The sequence below is a fragment of the Pollicipes pollicipes genome, unplaced genomic scaffold (genome assembly GCF_011947565.3).
Source record: "Pollicipes pollicipes isolate AB1234 unplaced genomic scaffold, Ppol_2.1 Scaffold_5724;HRSCAF=6776_pilon_pilon_pilon, whole genome shotgun sequence".
NCBI classification, from domain to species: Eukaryota; Metazoa; Arthropoda; class Thecostraca; order Pollicipedomorpha; family Pollicipedidae; genus Pollicipes; species Pollicipes pollicipes.
In genome coordinates, this window is record NW_023596746.1 from 4207807 (window position 1) to 4227957 (window position 20151).

Sequence of the window (20151 nt, forward strand, 5' to 3'; positions counted from 1 at the left end):
CATAACGCGGACGGCAAGATGGACCGCAACGAGTTCAGCGTGGCGTGCAAGCTGATCACTAACAAGCTGAAGGGCTTCGACGTGCCCTCCACTCTCCCGCCGGCGCTGAAAAACATGCTGACGCCAACGTCCACTCAGCCAAGTATGATTCCACGTCAGCTGTCAGCTGCAGGTTATAATGTTCGGGTGTGTGCTGATGTAGGATTGCTTGCAGATTGCCAGGATGCATTAGGACATGAACGGAGTTGGCTGGGCGCGGTGGGTGATAACGCGGTCGGCGCGGTTTTCAGGTGGGTTCCCCCAGCCGCAGATGCCGGCGGGTGGTCTGAGCAGGCCGCTGGTGGCGACGGGCGACTTCTCGCAGCCGCTGGTGCCAGCGGGTGCCCTTTCGCCGCCGCAGCTGGCGCCCAGCGGGCTGGCTCAGCCGCTGGTGCCCGGCGCTGGGGCGCCGCTGGTGCCGGCCGCGGCGCCGCTCATCCCCGGCGCCGGGCCGCCGCTGGTGCCGGCCGGCCTGTCGCAGCCGCTGGTGCCGGCGGCGGGCATCTCGCAGCCGCTGGCGCCGCTGGGCGGACTGGCGGGGCCGCCGGCCGGCGCGCCGCGCCAGCAGATGGGCGTCAGCGCGCCGCTGGTGGCCACCGGGCCGGTGCCGATCCAGCCGGCGCAGTTCGCCGCGTCGCAGCCCCAGCCGCAGCCGCCGCCGCCGCCCGGCCCGACGGTCTCTCGGTCGAGGTCTGACTCTGTGGCCAGCCAGGAGTCGTGAGTGGATGCTCTGCTTTCTGCGCTCGGCTGCGGCGGCCCCGGAGGCGACGCGACGTGTCCCGGTCGGCGGGCGCTCGCGCTCGATCGGTGCCGAAGCGGCCAGGCTACACCCTGCTGCCGGCACGCCAGGTTTTCTGGGCGGCACGGCGCGTGCCAAGTGCACCATTTGCTCGGCTGTCCGAAAGGCTCTGGTCTAGACTCTTGCCGCCTCTTTAATCTCCGCATTTGGTTGCCATGATATTTGGTCTGATTGTGTGCATGTCGTCGCAGTAACCTTCTTAAGTTTTGGTGAGATCTGCCATTCTCGCTGCAATCTTAAATCGCCGCGCTGGCCTTTCCTGGATGTTTCGGCTGCTGGCGCTGGCAGTGTGCTTTGTGAGCGATGTGCGCCACAGTGTTATTGTAAGCCATGCTTTATTTAGTGGATGACAGGTACATATCAATGAAATTGTAAGCCACGTAGATCAAGTGATTACGACATGATGTGGCCGCTGCGCGCTGGCCGATCCTGGCCGTGCCGTCTCTGGTGGCGGCGGCTGCCGCTCATGCCCGGCTCTGTGGCGGCGCGCAGGGCGACGGGCGCCTCTCCCGGCGCCGAGTGGGCCGTGCCGCAGGCCTCGCGGCTCAAGTACACGCAGACGTTCAACCAGCACGACCGCACCAAGTCCGGCTACCTGTCAGGCCCGCAGGCGCGCAACATCCTGGTGCAGAGCGGCCTGCCCAACAGCGTGCTGGCGCAGATCTGGTGAGAGCGCGCGGGCCCGGCGCCAGCGGGTGCCGTCTGGTGCCGTGATGAAGGCCAGGCCTGGCCGCGGCATTGCTGGAGAGGGCGGTGAAATGCGGGGCATTGCTCGGTTCACTCATCCTCAAACGAGGCGTGGTCAAGAGGGCGGGGGGGGGGGGGGGGGGGGAGGGAGGAGATGTGCTTTGTTAGACTGTTCATCAACTCGGTACTGAATCGTGTTCGACCCACGAAACATGTTTCGCCGTCTTCTGGCACTGCGTGACGTTCCATGACTTCATCGACCTACGGCGGCTGTTCCTGAACCAACTGGGAACGATTTGCTTAGGTATGGGGTTCTGCCGCACCCTTGATATCGCTTGACCCCGACCCCACCAGCCACACTCACCAGCCGCCAGACCCCGACCCCGGGCCACACTCACCAGCCGTCTGACCCCGACCCCACCAGCCGCACTCACCAGCCGCCTGACCCCGACCCCACTGGCCACACTCACCAGCCGTCTGACCCCGACCCCGCCGGCCACACTCACCAGCCGCCTGACCCCGACCCCGCCGGCCACACTCACCAGCCGTCTGACCCCAACCCCACCAGTCACACTCACCAGTCGCCTGATCCCGACCCCACTGGCCATACTCACCAGCCGTCTGACCCCGACCCCGCCGGCCATACTCACCAGCCGTCTGACCCCGACCCCCGCCGGCCATACTCACCAGCCGTCTGACCCCGACCCCGCCGGCCATACTCACCAGCCGTCTGCCCCCAACCCCACCGGCCACACCCACCAGTCGCCTGACCTCGACCCGCCTGGCGGCCAGGTCGCTCTGCGACGTGGACCAGGACGGCCGGCTCTCCTGCGAGGAGTTCGTGCTGGCGCTGCACCTGTGCGAGCGCACGCGGCAGGGCGACAAGCTAGCCAACTCGCTGCCGGCCGAGCTGGTGCCGCCCAGCTTCCGACGCGCGCGCACGCGCACCACCAGCTCCGGCTCGCAGCCGGGTGACCCGGCCGCCGCCGACCTCGTCCTCTCGCCCACGCAGCAGGGTCAGTAGTGGGGAGGGGCGCTCGGAGCCGAGGCGGCCAGTGGCGAAGCGGCGTGGTATCTGAAGTGGGCCTGATGTGAGACCGATAAGGCAGCGAGTGCAGCGGATTGTAACATGCGGCGCCGGACGCGGCGGATTTACGGCGGAGTGGTGGGCTGGGGATCGGAATGCTGCAGGATTAGATGCGCTATTTCGATGATAAGGCTCCGGACTGTAGGGCGCGCCGACGGTGCTGGTACTATGGCGCCCATGATGCGAGGTTTAATGGTCGCTGTGTTTGGGGTTTCCTGACACCACCAGGCAGCATTAAGGACCTAATCAAGTGGGTGGACAGGGCGATCCCCTCCCCCTTCCTTAGGAACCGGGGCCCTCTGAGCCCCCGAAAGGTTAAAGGGCTTCCTCAGGCGTCGGAAAATTGGCCAAGCATATATTTTAAGGATAATTCAGTTTAAAATTGAGATGTAGCGACGGTTGATAACCTTTTTATGAGGTTTCATGAAGTGTCGAGGGCGGCTGGGTCGGCCAAGAGGCCTCGTGGTGTGCCAAATGGCCTCTATAAAAAGCAGCGTAAATCCGGCCAGAAAAGTGACCGTGGGGTTCCCATGCGAAACTGGTTTCCTCGATTGCGGGAAGCTTCTGAAAAAAGAGTTCGCCTCACCCCCGGGGTGAAATTCCGACCACGTGCATGGGCAAAGAAATTCGGTACTACTGGTCACACAAGTTGCATGTGTCGCGAAAACATAACAGAAACTTGTACATACAATATGTGTTTTATCTTGCTCAGCCTATGCTTAATCTGGAGTGACACTTGAGGTGGTCCTTATCACGTGTGTTCAGGTGTGGGGAAGGGGAGGGTATTGCAGGCGAGCGTCGATGTAGCGTCGGGACACATGCTGTGGGGCGCGGCCGTGCCGACGGGCCGGGGCGGGCAGCCTGCCAGGCACGTACCCCTGTGTTATTGCAGCCTGAGGTCGGACAGGCGTCTGGCCGCGGCCGCTGGGCCGGCGTCGGACGCCGTCTGATGGCCATGTTTGCGGAAGACGCCCGTCGGCAGTGCCAGCCGTCTCCGTGCTCGCTCCTGGGTTCACGGGGTCCGGGAACTGGCGGGCCGTATTGTGGATGCTGCACAGGCATGACCACGCCGTTGGAGAGACCATGGTACCCCAGATATATTGTGACTGAGTTGACTGAAGTCTGCAGCCAAGATATGCATCTCCTGTTATGCATACCCTCCTGTTATCCTCGTGATATGCATCTCGCTGTTGCCATGCGCTTATTATTTTACTCACGTATCTCGCCGTAATGATGTGCGTACATAAACCGAGCACAATCGATTTAGCGTGATGACAGTGTCCCTACGTGTGTCTTTAGTTTTACATTTTCTCATCTCATTCTAGTTAGTTCGCAATTCTTTAAGTGGATTGGTCTGAGAGCGTTGTCTTACTGGGTGATTGCTGGGCGGGTGCGCTGAAAACTATTTTACTTATCGCGCGCTAAAGTCGTGGTTGCCGTTAAGACCGTGTCGTCTGGTCGACATTGTCTCAAGCCGCGCATGCCCACGTGGCGGGGGGCACGCGGCCCTTTGCCGTGGTTCGACTCGCCGCCAAGCCAGGGTTCACCGCCCGCTCACGGCCGATACCCCGCCGACAGCGTCGTTCGAGGACCGCCGGCGGGACAACTACAACAAGGGTCAGGCGGAGCTGGAGCGGCGCCGCAAGGTGCTGGAGGACCAGCAGCGACGCGAGCAGGAGGAGCGCGCGCGCAAGGAGCGCGAGGAGCACGAGAAACAGGAGCGCGCCAGGTGGGGCGGCTGGACGGGCATGGGAGGCGCGCTAGCTGTGCGGTGGCCGTGGCCGGGGATGTACGGGATGAGGGGTCGGTGATGTTGCTGCTGGCTGGGCGTGACGCACGGATTGCGCTGAGTGCTGATGTGGCTGAAGGGTCCCCGCTAGATCGAGGGAGTAGGTCATGGCACAATGCCAGGGCGGGTTACGATGATATAGAAGGGGCGCGGGTGTTGAGTTGTTCATGCGAGTGCCGAGTGAGTGCGTTGTGACAGGTGTCGCGTTGTCGAGTCGGACCCGCTGCCGCCCAGTGAGCGCGGCCGCCGCAGTGACTCGTGCCGCTGCCCCCGACAGGCTGGAGCAGGAGCGGCGCCGCCAGGACGAGCTCGACCGCCAGATGATGCGGCAGCGCGAGCTGGAGCAGCAGCAGGAGGAGGCGCGCCGCCGTGAACTCGAGCACCGCGAGGCAGCCCGCAGGTGGGGCCCGACGGCCCGTCCCAAGCCGAGCTACTGCTCAACGCTGTTGTGCCGCAGAAGGGGGATGGTCCTGCCGTCATTGCACGTGCACACAATGTTTTGAAACGTTTCGTCGGCCATCACACTGTATCGCCGAACTTCCACAAAGTCTTCTCTTCGTGTCCGAGCAGGGACGTGGGGGCGGGGAGGGGAAGGGACGAGGCCGTACCCCTCTTCCCCTCTGAGCCAAGACGTTAACACTAGATCCGGGTCGATCTCAAGGAATGCGGTTCGAATTCGGAGGAGTTCGGTGAAAAGCCTACATTTGCCCCCACCGATGAGTGGAGTTACGGCTACGTGCGCGTCTGAGACGTCCGTAAAGTGACGGAAGGTCCGTGGGGCGGGGCAGGGGAGGATCGGTCAGCAGTATCTACTCGTTCCGTGACGAGTGCAGACTCCAGCGCTCGGTTCAGGGACCTGCTGCTGCGACGGCGCCGCCCTCTGCCGGCAGGGAGATGGAGCGGAAACGGCAGGAGGAGTGGGAGGTGCAGAAGCGGCAGGAGCTGGAGACTCAGCGCCAGAAGCAGCAGGAGGCCGTGCTGAAGCTCAAGGCGCACAACACGCAGCTTATCGTGCAGCTCAACTCAGCGGTGAGCGTGGGCCGGCGGCCGGGGCTGGCTTTCGGGGAGGCCGGCCAGGCGAAGCGGCGCTCGCACCGGGCGGAGACGGCTGGGAGCTCAGGCTCGCTTCCCGTGGTTCGGTATGACATGTGTACGCTCGAAGGAGAGCGTGTGAGAGCGTATGGCGTATGTGCGCAGTATGAACGTATGAGCGTATGTGTACGCTCGAAGACGTGTGCGAGCGTTTGGGGACGGTGGTGCCAGCCGCTTTGGCCGGAGTCCGGCCCGCTGACCTGGCTTGTACGGCGCGCCAGCTGCGGCCGCCTGACCTGCCGTCTCGCCGCCAGACGGACCGCGTCAAGGAGCTGACCCAGAAGATCAGCGACACACGCACGGGCGTGACCGAGGTCAAGTCGACCATCGACGGCATGAGGGCCACCCGCGACAGCAACATGGCGCAGCTCACTTCGCTGAAGGCGCAGCTGCGCGAGCAGAACAACCGGCTGCTGCAGGTCAATCAGGTGAGGCGCCGCGGCCGGCCAGCTCCCGGCGCAGACGTGGTCCGGGTGGTGGTCCGGTCCTGTCCACCGGACAGGGGTCAAGGCACACAGTGAAGTATTTGTGCAAAACTTGTTTGACAGTGTACACATACATGTTTAGACCCGGACGTTCTCCAGTCTCGCTCATCAGATACAACTGCGATTGTGTTTTGAAAAAATTGACCCGGTTGAGATCGCGTGAAGTCTAGCGTGCTTGTACTTGATTGCTCAGACGTGTGCCAGCTTGAATACTTCACGACGGACTATCGGGTCCTCCCGGGTTACACGTCATCTGATTAAGACTGTTTGTGGCCGCTGGTGTCGGCTAATCCGGCCAGTAAGCATGATGATAATCCGATCATCGCTCCTCTCACCCTTGAACGTGGACGTTCTGTCCCGATTAGTAGTCCTTCAAATCCTCGATAATGCCCCCGCTCCCCTGCCCCAGTCTTTTACTCTCCTCTGCTTTAGCAACCAGCCCTCGCAGTTCAAATGCCTAGCGTGTTTTGCAATGCACTAACGTGCCCCTGCTCCGGCCACTGAGTCTCCCCTGCTGCGGTCACTGACCCGTGCTCCTGCTCCTGCTGCGGCCCCTGACCGGTGGTTCTGCTCCTGCTGCGGTCCCTGACCGGTGCTCCTGCTCCTGCTGCGGTCCTCGTTCGGTGCCCCTGCTCCTGCTGTGGTCCCTGACCGGTGCTCCTGCTCCTGCTGCGGTCCCTGTTCGGTGCCCCTGCTCCTGCTGTGGTCCCTGACCGGTGCTCATGCTCCTGCTGCGGTCCCTGTTCGGTGCCCCTGCTCCTGCTGCGGTCGCTGACCGGTGCTCCTGCTCCTGCTGCGGTTCCGGACCCGTGCTCCTGCCCCTGTGGCGGTCCCTGACCGGTGCTGCTGCCCCTGCTCACAGGAGCGCGCTCAGCTGGAGGCTCGTAACAAGCTGAACGACGCCAACAACCCGGTGCAGGCCGGCCTCGAGAGCGTCGCCATGAACTACGACAGCAAGCAGCACATCATACAGCAGCTGCGCGAGCGCGTGCAGGCCGGCGACTCCCAGGTGAGGCCGGCGCCACCTCCCCGTCCCTCCCGCGGCGGACTCCCTCCTCCCAGACTGGCCGGCTCTATATGCTATGAGGCAGGGAATGTGCTTGGTGCTTGGTCGGGTGCCGTTGTCGTTTGTGGTCCCGATTCCGCGCAGCATGTTCTGGTGTCACGTGATGCGAGCAGCGTTGATCATGATAGTTCGGGAAGTGGTTCAGGGGATAATTCGATTAAGACGGAAATTGATGCGCTTGAATATGCAAGGCCATACATAGAAACGGTTGCTGCCTAGCCTATGTTAGCGTCAGTGTTCGGCTCGCGGACCGCCTCATGGGCTGGCAGGTCGTTCCTTGCATGCCAGATCAGGCTGTGATTATGATTATGCCACAGATGGTGTGTTGCTAATGGATCGCGCGCGATGTGCTGCAGTGCGCCGAGAAAGAGGCTGAGCTGGAGGCGCAACTGGACCAGCTGAAGGAGATGAAGGACGTGCTGAACTCGCTGGTGGCCGGCTGCCAGGAGGTGCACGCGCAGTGGGAGCTGAAGCGGCGCAGCGTGCTGGAGCTGCGCCGCCCGGACGCCGCACCGCCGGACGCCGGTCAGTGGCCGCCTGCCCCGCCCCGCCCCGCCCTGGTCCCGGCCCCGTACCATAGCTAGCGAGCCCTCCCGGCACCGTAGCCTGTCAGTCAGTGTAGGCGGGCGAGAATGCCCCGTCCGCCCAGTGTAGCTCGCCGGGTATGCCGCGCACCGCACTCTGTGTGTGCCGTGCACGGGCGCCGCCTCACTCGATGTGTGCACGCGCCGCCAGCAGGCGCCGCCCGCGCGCTCGCTCAGCAGCACCACCAGCAGCCGTCGCCGCCGCAGCAGCAGCAACAGCAGCAGCAGCAGCAGCAGCAACCGTCGCCGCCGCAGAAGCAGCAGCCACAGCCAGCGGCCTGGGCGGCCGACTTCAGCAGCGCCTGGGACGCGCCGCGCCAGCCGGCCGCTTCCTCCTCGGTCGCCGCCGACGTCTGGGGCGCACCGCCGGCCGCCGGTCCGTCCCCGGCCGCCGCGGACCCGTGGCTGCCGGCCGCGTCGCAGCCCGCCCCCGCCGCCGCCCCCGCCGCCGCGCCGCCCGCCGGTGAGACAGCCGCCGCGCAGGCGGTCGACGAGGCGCGGCCGCAGCACCGCCTGGCGACGCGACGGCGGCGGACTGCCGGAGGTGACGCGGGAGACACGTGCATGCTCTCATAACCCCTCCGATAGGCGTGGGAATGTGGCCCTTGCCGTTAGATACGTTAGTTGTGTGTACTTAGCCCTGTGATTTGGACCAGCACGCGTGCATAGTCCCCGGTGAAGAATGCCGCGAGAGAAGGGAATGTTTACGCATGTATGACAGGTGGAATATCCCCCGGATGATGATCTCGATAAGATACTAGAGTAGCACTGCCGTCTCAGAGAGGAGAGGTGTGCGTCGCATCCTTGCAAAAGCATGTCATACGTATTAATCGAATCAGAAAATGGTGCGTCTGAGATGTGTAATTAACGGTTGCCATCTCACAGCCTGATCATTGGGCTGCATTATGGTATTGCTCAGGACAAATTCATGTTTAGGACAGCGATTCGTGTTTGGCAGCGGGTGTCAATACGGTGGGATATGCGGCAGACGTTTGTCCTGTTTGAGATGGAACAGCGGTAGGCTCATGGCGATATGCCGATAACCAACAAACAACACATATGCGGCGTCAGCACAGGTTTGCCATCTTGCGATTGCTTAAGACTTGTCAGTTTTTTGCCATGGGTTGTCTCGCCAGTGGTCAACAGTGGTGTGTTGTACGATATCAGCCCACTATTCCGCCGTGTGTTGACCGACGCCGGCCGTTCGCGAAAGCCACTCCTCTATCAGTTCCGAACCGTCTCGACAGTCGCCTCCGCCTGCTGTTGCAGAAGGGTCCCGCAAGGTGGCGTACCGGGCGCTGTACGAGTTCCAGGGCCGCTCCGCCGACGAGGTCTCCTTCCAGCCGGGCGACATTGTCGTGGTGAGCGCGGCCGGCGTGTCTGGTGCGCGGCGCCTGAGCCCTGTGGCCTCCCGCTCCGGTAGCAGGCGCCTGTTCCGGCGGGTGGACGGCTGCAGATTCAAGAGCACTCGTCAAAGATATCGGTGGAAGATTGCCAGTACCCCTCACGCTGCTCTGCGAGCGGTGCTTGTGGGTCGAGTGTACATCCTATGCGGGTATTGCTTTTCGATAGCTGATGCGTTGTCGGGATTTGCGGGCCGCTGGCGACATTGGTGTATGCGATGTTCATGAATTAAGCGCGGACTTCGTGCTGTTAGTACAAAACGACAGTGCTGCCGACGTCCTGTCACCGGTATGGACGCGCGCGGTTCTGACCCAGTGTCGACTGCCGTTGCAGATTAATCTGGACGCCAACCCGGAGCCGAACTGGCTGGAGGGCGAGGTCAACGGTCACGTGGGCTGGCTGCCGGAGTCTTACGTGGAGCCGGTCGACACGGCCACGCTCAGGTCAGTCGAGGTCACGTGTGATGCGTCTGACCAGCTGGCGGGCGCCCGGCGTCTGCCGCCGGACGGGACGGGTGCTGTCCTACGTCAGACCATCGGACGGGCACCGGACGTGGCCGCCTGACGGGACGGGTGCAGTCCTACGTCAGACCAGCGGACGGGCACCGGACGTGGCCGCCTGACGGGACGGGTGCAGTCCTACGTCAGACCAGCGGACGGGCACCGGATGTGGCCGCCTGGCGGGACGGGTGCAGTCCTACGTCAGACCAGCGGACGGGCACCGGATGTGGCCGCCTGGTGGGACGGGTGCGGTCCTACGTCAGACCAGCGGACGGGCACCGGATGTGGCCGCCTGGCGGGACGGGTGCAGTCCTACGTCAGACCAGCGGACGGGCACCGGATGTGGCCGCGTGGTGGGACGGGTGCAGTCCTACGTCAGACCAGCGGACGGGCACCGGATGTGGCCGCCTGGCGGGACGGGTGCGGTCCTACGTCAGACCAGCGGACGGGCACCGGATGTGGCCGCCTGGCGGGACGGGTGCAGTCCTACGTCAGACCAGCGGACGGGCACCGGATGTGGCCGCCTGGTGGGACGGGTGCGGTCCTACGTCAGACCAGCGGACGGGCACCGGATGTGGCCGCCTGGCGGGACGGGTGCTGTCCTACGTCAGACCAGCGGACGGGCACCGGATGTGGCCGCCTGGCGGGACGGGTGCAGTCCTACGTCAGACCAGCGGACGGGCACCGGATGTGGCCGCCTGGCGGGACGGGTGCAGTCCTACGTCAGACCAGCGGACGGGCACCGGACGTGGCCGCCTGGCGGGACGGGTGCAGTCCTACGTCAGACCAGCGGACGGGCACCGGATGTGGCCGCCTGGCGGGACGGGTGCAGTCCTACGTCAGACCAGCGGACGGGCACCGGATGTGGCCGCCTGGCGGGACGGGTGCAGTCCTACGTCAGACCAGCGGACGGGCACCGGATGTGGCCGCCTGGCGGGACGGGTGCAGTCCTACGTCAGACCAGCGGACGGGCACCGGATGTGGCCGCCTGGCGGGACGGGTGCAGTCCTACGTCAGACCAGCGGACGGGCACCGGATGTGGCCGCCTGGCGGGACGGGTGCAGTCCTACGTCAGACCAGCGGACGGGCACCGGATGTGGCCGCCTGGCGGGACGGGTGCAGTCCTACGTCAGACCAGCGGACGGGCACCGGATGTGGCCGCCTGGCGGGACGGGTGGCAGTCCTACGTCAGACCAGCGGACGGGCACCGGATGTGGCCGCCTGGCGGGACGGGTGCGGTCCTACGTCAGACCAGCGGACGGGCACCGGATGTGGCCGCCTGGCGGGACGGGTGCAGTCCTACGTCAGACCAGCGGACGGGCACCGGATGTGGCCGCCTGGCGGGACGGGTGCAGTCCTACGTCAGACCAGCGGACGGGCACCGGATGTGGCCGCCTGGCGGGACGGGTGGCAGTCCTACGTCAGACCAGCGGACGGGCACCGGATGTGGCCGCCTGGCGGGACGGGTGCAGTCCTACGTCAGACCAGCGGACGGGCACCGGATGTGGCCGCCTGGCGGGACGGGTGCAGTCCTACCCGCCCCAGGAGGCCGACGCCCCGGTGGGCGTGAGGCACAGCACGCCATGCCGTTACGTACGCTGCGGTGAAGGCTACACCGAGGCGGCTGCCGGCCGCATCACCACGTAGTCTGTCCAGGAGGTGTGGGAGGAGCTCGAGTGTGGCTGGAGCGTCGAGCCTTCAGCTCGACGCGCCAGCCACTGACGCGGCGTGCGAGCGGCGCGGCACTGTCGGCTGCGCAGCCTGGCGCCGGCCGCGCGCCAGCCGGTGGGCCGGCCCCGTCCGCGGCGTGACGGGCTCGCCGTCGGTGTCGGTGACGGTCTGCTCTGTGTTTGCAGCTCGTCGGAGGGCGCGGCGCGGGCCTTCAACGGCGAGAACGCTCCGGCCCAGGTGAGACGGGTGAACTCACCCGCCGTGTGTGGGGGGTGGTGGTTTCGTCCCTCTGGCGAAGGTGAGGGGGCCGACTCGCGCTGGGGCGGGGCCGCCGCTAGTGTTGTCCCCGGTCCCGGCACCTGGTACTGCGGGCTTTCCGTTTGTCCTGCGTTGGCGTGTGTGTGTGTGCGCGTGTGTGGGTGGTGTAGGCATTTCCGGCCACTTAACGGACGGCCGAGCGTTTGTTGGACAACACGGGGTCCGTTGTTACTGTTGAGCACCAACATCCTGCACGAAGTCCTTTTGTTGGTTTGTCTCCGTTTGCCTTGTAAATACGCACCTTTGCGCTACCTCGAACATGGTACTGACGATACCCCGCGCACTTCCCGGCGGCCTAACCTTGTGTGTTGCCGCCGGTGGCGAACGCTGAGACTGCCGCTTCTGGCAGCAACTCGGAGGCGTTGTTTCACCTTAATGTGGCCGAAATTTGTGCTGTGATATTGCCTACGTAGATTGGCTACACCAAATTGTGGCTTGGATCGGGCACGTTGGTAAGCGCCGTCGTGCTGCGCATAAACGCGAAGACAACTTGAGCGTCGTAGGTTTTATATAACTGCACTCAAATCATTTTCACAACTGCCCACTTGTTGTGGGCGCTTCGCGTCTTTTAATAGCTCCAACTTGCCCGTTAATAAGTCCCACATGGAGGTGAGATATTGCCGCCCGCCGCTCTCACCGCTGCCCACCAATGACCGGCTTGGGATTCACGGCGCTTGCTACTGGCGCGCCGGTGCGCGCCTGTGTGTGCACGCGTTTGTGTGCGGGCCTGGTTGGCGGCTGACGCGGCACGCGTGCCCCCGTCCTCAGCCAGAAGAGCCGGGCCAGCCGGCAGAGCCGCCGGCGCCGCCCGCCTCAGACGCGGAACAGGTACAGCCGTCTGAACCAGCTGGTGTCAGCATGCTTCTCGCCGTAACGCTGATGTGGGAGAGGGGGGGGGGGAAGGGAGGGGGACAAAGCTGAAATCCTATACAACATATGAAATGAATGGCTTGCAGTCAGTAGTGTCAATATAGCGTGAAGTCAACGCCGAGAGTGGCAGACAGATAACTCTATTCTAGCCTTCGTCCACGTGTTTGCTTGATGTCTTGTGCGAGGTCGGTGTCGGTGACGGCGGCAGCGTCTGACAGCTGTCGTATTCGTTCGCAGGCTCCGGCGACCGGGCCGCAGCCAGCTTCCGGGGCCAGTACGTACCCTCTGCTCAGGAAAGACGCTGTCCTTGGCGTAACCACTTGTGACACCCGCGTGGCGTCTGTCACGCCCACCAATCGCCTTTCGAACGTAGACTCGCACAGCTGTTGGTTCCGGAGTGCACTGCGACAGCTCTTCGATGCAGCTCCAAACTGGCGTGCCGCGGCTCCGGACTGCTGGCGGAGCCGACGCACCGGGCGCGGCGCGTCTGTGCGCCCTCCCGGCGCGTCCTCTCCGTGACCCGTCCCCCGCCCGCCCGCAGGCCGCCACGTGGCGCTGTACACCTACGAGTCGACCGAGCCGGGCGACCTGCTCTTCCAGCAGGGCGACGTGATCCATGTCACCGAGAAGCATGGCGAGTGGTGGACGGGCACCCTCAACGGCGTCACCGGCATCTTCCCCTCCAACTACGTGCAGCAGATCGAGGTGGGTCGGCGGCGGGCCGACGCCGGGCGGGCCGGGCTCGCGCCGGGGCCACTGGGCGCCAGTGGGGCTGCGGCACGCGGGTGACGTCCGCACGGTACCGGCCGGCCCCGGGCCGCGGTGTGCCGCTAACCCGGTGTTCACTGCACGCCGACAGACTGACCCGGGCGCGCGCACACACGAACGGCATCCGCCGACGCCGGCGCGGTTTCTGCAGCCACCCGCACCAGTCTCATTTCGTTCGTCACTTTGTCTCGACGGACGTTTTTGCCCGTGCTGCGTGCATGTTACGGTCTGTTCACACGTGCGTTTTTTGCGTGTCCGACGCTTCCGTCGTACATCTGCCGGCGCCGTACTTTTGATAAATGCGTTATACTGTTGGGCAGCTGTCGCCACTGCACATAAGACGTGCTTTTGTCTCCCATCTTTCGTCTAGTCACGCTGAGCGTTCTTTTCGAGCAGGGGAGCTCGGAAATTTGAATTGCATGTTCAAAGCCTAGTACGCAATCTATGGCAATCATATTTCTGGACGATTGGTGGCAGCTTATGGGGTGCCACCTTCTTTTATTCCTGTACGTTGACCCGATGGTTTAGGCGAACATTTGGAACTAGCATGTTACTTACCTTGCGACGAGAAGGCCGTCTTCTATTCCAGTTTAAACTGAATTGCGACGAGAAGCCCGTCTTGGATTGCAGCTTATGTACCACAGAACACGCGGGCATGTACCACGCGTCACACGTTTTCTCATGACGTCACGTATTTTCACGCGTTCGACGCGCGTCCCGAAAAGCAGCCCGTGTGAACAGACCATTCGGGTGGCTGCGGAAACAGTGGCCCGGTCACACTGCGCCTGTGGCGCCCGCCCCTAGCTAACACGCAGCTTGCTTGGTCCGCCCCGCTGCCTGGGACCAGACGTCCTCCACAGCCGCAGCCTCCAGCGCCGGCCCTGCCGCCGCCGCCGCCGCCGCCGCCGCCGCCTCCGTCGCCGTCGCCCAGGTAGGTGTCGTCGCGCGCGCGCACAGGGCCGACCACGGGCGTGGGAGGCCGCGGGCGTGACACTAACGTGCCGGCCGGCCGGTGGTCACAGGAGGCGGAGGCGGAGCCGTCGCCGCAGCCGCAGCCGTCGCCGCTCATCATGGAGCAGCGCGGGCAGGCCGACCAGGTGTGTGGCAGAGCGAGACGGAGCCGAGGGTGGTGGTGTGACTGGTGCTCTGGTGGTGGGGACGTCTGCACCGCGGCCGGTGCCGGGGCCGCGGGTGGTGGTGTCACTGGTGCTCTGGTGGTGGGGACGTCTGCACCGCGGCCGGTGCCGGGGCCGCGGGTGGTGGTGTCACTGGTGCTCTGGTGGTGGGCACGTCTGCACCGCGGCCGGTGCCGGGGCCGCGGGTGGTGGTGTCGCTGGTGCTCTGGTGGTGGGGACGTCTGCACCGCGGCCGGTGCCGGGGCCGCGGGTGGTGGTGTCGCTGGTGCTCTGGTGGTGGGGACGTCTGCACCGCGGCCGGTGCCGGGGCCGCGGGTGGTGGTGTCACTGGTGCTCTGGTGGTGGGCACGTCTGCACCGCGGCCGGTGCGGCGGCGTCGCGATCCTGTCCCTGTTGACTCGCTGTGCGGGCTGCTTGGAGGGCGTGCGTAGCTCCCAGGTGTTCGTGCCGTCTCATGGAGTCTGTGTACTTCGGTGTCGTCGTCTGCCCGGCGGTGTTTGGCTGGATGTTTATCGGATGTTTCTCGGGCAGATCTTGCCGTTGGGCAGATGTGTCCCCATGTTTTCGAGACCAGCGTCATGACGTAAAGGTTGAGAACGAACAGGCAGCCATTTAAAGCACGGCAGTTGTCACGAACGCTGCGCCAATTCCTTGGTACATGTCTTTTTTGAACGCACGGCGGCGTGGAAACGCTCGCCGTCAATCAATGCTGCTGCAACCGTTTCTAGGTTCAGAACGTAGGGCCTAACCTACTTCCTGTGCCAGAGCGGAGAGACAAGGAAAGTACTGACGGCTTGCCGCGGGCATGTCTTTTCCGCGGCGGCCTCGGGCTCTGTGTCCCTAGTCTCGGTGTCCCATCGCGTGTCACCACCGCCTTCTCAGCTCTGTGCGGCGACTCTGCTTTGTTGGCTAGAGCTGCGTCATGCCTCTCTTCTCGGCTCCTGTGCCGGGCGGTTACGTTGTCCGTGTACACCGGTATCAGCGGGCGGCTTGTGCTGTGAACATTGTACCGCTTGTATTGTGACCGGCGAACTGCTAACTGGCAAACGGGCGCCGCCGGTGTGGCCTCCTACCCTCGCTGCTGTCTTGCCTCCCCGCCCCGCCCCCCCCCCCCCCCCTCCTCCCTGGTGCCCGGTAGCCCTGGACTGACATCAGTGCCCTGTAGCATCCTGTCCCGGGTGTCCCTTGGGACTGACTGCACAACGCTGGCAGCGGCCCGTGGATCCGTGCGGCCCCGATCCCCTCAGGTCCCGTCGAGTCCCCTGCGGCCCCTTTTAGGTCCTGTCCCCACGGAATCCCCGAGAATCACTTCACCTCCCCGCCCTTCCCCTCGTCCCTCCCCTCCCCTCCCCTCCCCTCCCCTTCCTCCTCCTTCCTCCCCCTCCCTCTCTCCTCTCTCTCTCTCTCCTCTCTCTCTCTCTCTCTCTCTCTCTCTCTCCTCTCTCTCTCTCTCTCTCTCTCCTCCTCCTCCTCCTCCTCCCTCCTCCTCCTCCTCCTCCTCCTCCTCCTCCTCCTCCTCCTCCTCCTCCTCCTCCTCCTCCTCCTCCTCCTCGTCTCGGTTCCGTCTTGCCTCACCGGTCCTTAGCGAGGCATTCACGGGACGACAGAAATAGCAGTTTTCCGACGGCTGCAACCTTCCCAGCCATCTTCTTCACGCCCCCGTCCCGTGGCACGACAACGTAGACCCGACGTTGTCGGCCGCGTGGCGGCTGCTCGTCGCCCTCGCCGCCCCGCCTGCGCGCGCCCTGTGCTAGTGACCCGCCCGTCCGCGCCTGTCGGAGCGCCGTACGGAGCGTCGCTAACAGCCCGCCTGTGTCTGTCCGCCCCGTCCCGCGTCAGCCCGAGCCCAGCCGGCCTCCCAAAGCGACCGGGGTCTGCCGGGCGCCCAGCGTCAAGGTACCGTGCGGGCCTGCTGCGCCGCAGTCCCGCACCTGCAGCCGCACCCGCACCGGCACCGGCACCCGCAACCGTACCCGCACCCGTACCCGCACCCCGCTCGGCATGCAGACCGGTGCCGTTGGCGGCTGTGTAGTGTACAGTGAGCCGACGCCTGCGTTGGCGCCACCTCGGCGTGAGGCGGGGCTTGGCGGCCGGCCGCTGGCTCGGCTCGCCGCTCTGGCCGCCGCGGCGCGCGGCTGTGCGCCGATAGCTCAGTTAGGCGATGCCAGCGCCAAGCATGCACATAGAGCCCCATCTCAGGATTTGATCCCAGTATCCCATAAGCATGGAACCGGATGGGATCGTGGTGTCAACCGTAGGATCTGTGCACATGTATTCTCGCGCTATTTTGGCGTAGGCAGCGATTTTGCCGTGTTGCTTGGTTGTTTATCGTGTGTCGTGGAGAGTAGTCGATTGGTTTGAGTCCAGTGACCGGCTTGGGGAGGGTGAGTGTCGTCGTCGGCCGCTCCGTCAGCTGGGACGCGCTCCTCCGGCCTCGGCAGTCTTGCCACACAGTCGGCAACACCGGCCACCTACTTAAAGCTTATTCCGCATGGTTAAGCTACAGGGCATAGCGAGACTGAGGGGCAGGACCCCACAGCGCGCGCAGGGCCCCAGCTGCATGTGCGCTACTGTTATGTGCATGCTCATAACATAGAATGTTGCAATGCCGAGCAGATTCCAATTACACTATTGTAGTTTAAGAGACACGCAGTGTTTTAAACAGGTAGTATGTCGATTGTTAAAGTCTGAGCATTTTCGGTTGGCCCCAAATTACGACCATTGATATACGCTCAGGCTTTAACATCGCCCATTACTGGTTATTGAAAGCACTGCGTTTCTCTATCAGTGCCTTTGATATGCGTTAAATTAATCATGTTTCAACGTCGCCAGCAGTATCGCCGTTTGGCGGTGTTACGAAGCTCGAGCATCCTGATCTGTTCCTGCATGTGACGTCTGCCAACTTTCATTTGCAACTGAGCTTAATCACGGGCATTTTGTCGCTTTGTGGTTTCAGCGATTGCTTGATGGCCACAGACTTTACGTCTGTAATAGCCAGGTGTGCGTTGTAAATGCCTAATTTCTTTTTGTCGCCGCAGCACATATTCGTGCTATCCGTATTCTTTTCATTGGTGCTCCATTTCATGATCGTTCTAACCCACGCAGTGCGTGACATAGAAATATTTCATGTACCTCGACAAGTTTCCATCCAGGGCATGTATATATATATATATATATATATATATATATATATATATATATATACCTTGGGTATGGGGCTGGATAACTTTACTCATGTCACATTAATGTCCACCACAAACGGTTGCGTTTAGGTCATCATGCATTCACCATACATTGATGATGCCTGCTCGCACTGTGCCGCTGCCCCGGCCATGCCCCTCTGTCAGAGACCGGACGTGTCCCGAGTCCTGTCGTTACGTGGCGCATCACTCCACCCACGTCTCCAGTTCCTCCGCGCCGTCGCTCCGTCCGTCCCGCTCCACCTGCCGCGCGCACCATCCGCGTCCAGCGCGTCACGAGCACGGTCACAGCCGGCCCGCGCCGGGCGGCGCGGCCCGAGCCCCGGCGGCCGCGGCGCCAGCTGACCGGGCCCGCCGACCTGCCACAGAAGCGGAAGGGCGAGGTGGCCGTGGCGATCGCGCCCTACGAGGCCACCAGCTCCGAGCAGCTGACGCTCGGCCGCGGCCAGCTGGTCATGGTGCGCAAGAAGTCGGAGACGGGCTGGTGGGAGGGTGAGATCCAGGTGAGGCCCCCGGGTGTTGGGGGCGGCCGACGGTAATCGGGCCGTGCTGGTGGAAGGGCGAGATCCAGTTGAGGCCCCGGGGTGTTGGGACGGCCGACGGTAATCGGGCCGTGCTGGTGGGAGGGCGAGATCCAGGTGAGGCCCCGGGGTGTTGGGACGGCCGACGGTAATCGGGCTGGACCGGTGCCATCCAAGCCAGCTAGCATCTGGGAGCAAGTGCTGACAGTCAAGTGACGTTGCAGTCAACTTTGCGGGTGGTTCTATGCTTCATGTGTAAAAGCTTGTGCTGCACACCTCATCTCACTAGGTAACTCCCATGCTTCTCAATCCGTGTTTGACCCTTCTGGTCCGTTACTGACTTCTCCAGTGAGGAACTCGCTTGTCCATGGAAGAAATGTTCTGGCCCCTTACTCCCAAATCAGTTTTGTTCTCCCAATCCAGTGCTGACCTCACTGGGTTGTTACTACCTCTTCCCCTTTCCCTCCCCCCCCCCCTCCGCACGCACTACGTTTCATTATTCTCACGGGCGTGTGTTTCAGAAACTAGAGGGGCTTAGGCCTGAAGAAGGGCAGGATTGTGGACAGGATCGAAAGGTCTTCAGGATAGCTATTTCAGTTCAAAACCCCGTATAAATGTGAAAACACTCCCTTCAACCATTCCAGTCTACGGCAGGCTCCGCAGTGCATAGCCTCCGTACTTCAATGGTGCCCTGACCCGTCCGGTGCCGACCCGGCGGCCCGGCGCTGACCCGTCCGGTGCCGACCCGGCGGCCCGACGCTGACCCGTCCGGTGCCGACCCGGCGGCCCGACGCTGACCCGTCCGGTGCCGACCCGGCGGCCCGACGCTGACCCGTCCGGTGCCGACCCAGTGACCCGACGCTGACCCGTCCGGTGCCGACCCGGCGGCCCGGCGCTAACCCGTCCGGTGCCGACCCGGCGGCCCGACGCTGACCCGTCCGGTGCCGACCCGGCGGCCCGGCGCTGACCCGTCCGCCTGCTCCTCAGATGCGCGGCAAGCAGCGCCAGGTGGGCTGGTTCCCGGCGTCCTTCGTTAAGCTGAAGACGTCGCGCCGCATGTCGATCCCGGACGAGACGGAGCCACCGATGCCGGACGCTCAGTGTCCGGGAGACGCGCCGGCGCCCGACCCCGGCGCGCCCAAAGGTGCCGCGCGCCGGACCGGAGCCACGCAGGGGGGGGGGGGGGGGAGGCAGACGGAGCCACCGATGCCCGACGATCAGTGTCCGGGAGACGCGCCGGCGCCCCACCCCGGCGCGCCCAAAGGTGCCGCGCACCGACCGGGGTCACGCGGGCGAGGGAGGGCGAGGGAGGCAGACGGCGGCGTGATGCAGCTGCCTGAAGCGACGTAGGCACGGGGTTTGCTGCCCGGAGTGGCAGCGTGTACTGCGGTTTTTCTGGAGGTCGCGCTGGCTTTTTGTGGCTTGTTTTGGAAGCGATAGACTCCAGTTTTTTAAACCGTTTTTGCAGTCGTCGGGGTGCACTTGTATTTTTTGTCGCGTTTGTGAAAGCCGTTTGTTGCCAAGTAGTTATCAGCCGTTTAATGTTTTGTTTGATGGGGTGTTGGTGTGACCCTCATGGCGGTATTTATGAGGTTCATTCGCCGCGTAAGCAGGCGTTTTGAAGGCGGCGTGACGTTTCAGAGCTGGTGGTGGCCCAGTTCCCGTACGCGGCGCAGAACGACGACGAGCTCACGTTCCAGGCCGACGACGTTATCTCCGTCGTCAACAAGGTGAAGCAGAACAGCCGGAACAGCGCGCCGCGAGGGAGACCGAAAGCGAGACCACGGCGGTCGGTCGAACTGTGCCGTGAATCGCATCTGGCTTTCGCGTGTGCCATTTGCGATGAAGCCGCGGCATAACCGAGGGGCGCGGGACTGTGGTGTGTCGTCGCTCGTGGTATCCCCCGGACCGGGGACGGGTGGCGGCTCGTAACCCGACGGTCCCGCCCCCTGCCTCCAGGACGACACGGCCTGGTGGAAGGGCGAGCTGAACGGCATCGTCGGCCTCTTCCCTTCCAACTACGTGGCGCCCAAGACGGCCCAATGTGAGTACGCGAACGGCTGAGTACTCCCGGCACTGGCGCGGTGCAGTAGTGGGCTGCGGACTGTAGCGGGAGAGGCCTCTGGCTTTTGGGC

At 63.8% G+C, this 20151-nt stretch overlaps 1 protein-coding gene across 1 annotated transcript in view; it reads left to right on the forward strand.

Annotated features, from left to right (window-relative positions):
- The window catches only part of LOC119102344 (intersectin-1), a 41461-nt gene that overhangs the window by 10102 nt on the left and 11208 nt on the right, over positions 1-20151 (forward strand). Inside the window, exons 10-29 of the mRNA XM_037225713.1 lie at positions 619-756; positions 1331-1504; positions 2318-2541; positions 4191-4341; positions 4679-4801; positions 5292-5430; positions 5748-5921; positions 6841-6987; positions 7401-7569; positions 8898-8989; positions 9366-9475; positions 11389-11916; positions 12541-12665; positions 12933-13096; positions 14182-14256; positions 16135-16191; positions 17864-17998; positions 19004-19160; positions 19658-19746; positions 19976-20060. Of these exons, the coding sequence (XP_037081608.1) occupies positions 619-756; positions 1331-1504; positions 2318-2541; positions 4191-4341; positions 4679-4801; positions 5292-5430; positions 5748-5921; positions 6841-6987; positions 7401-7569; positions 8898-8989; positions 9366-9475; positions 11389-11916; positions 12541-12665; positions 12933-13096; positions 14182-14256; positions 16135-16191; positions 17864-17998; positions 19004-19160; positions 19658-19746; positions 19976-20060 (3056 nt within the window). The remainder of the gene's footprint in view (positions 1-618; positions 757-1330; positions 1505-2317; positions 2542-4190; positions 4342-4678; positions 4802-5291; positions 5431-5747; positions 5922-6840; positions 6988-7400; positions 7570-8897; positions 8990-9365; positions 9476-11388; positions 11917-12540; positions 12666-12932; positions 13097-14181; positions 14257-16134; positions 16192-17863; positions 17999-19003; positions 19161-19657; positions 19747-19975; positions 20061-20151) is intronic.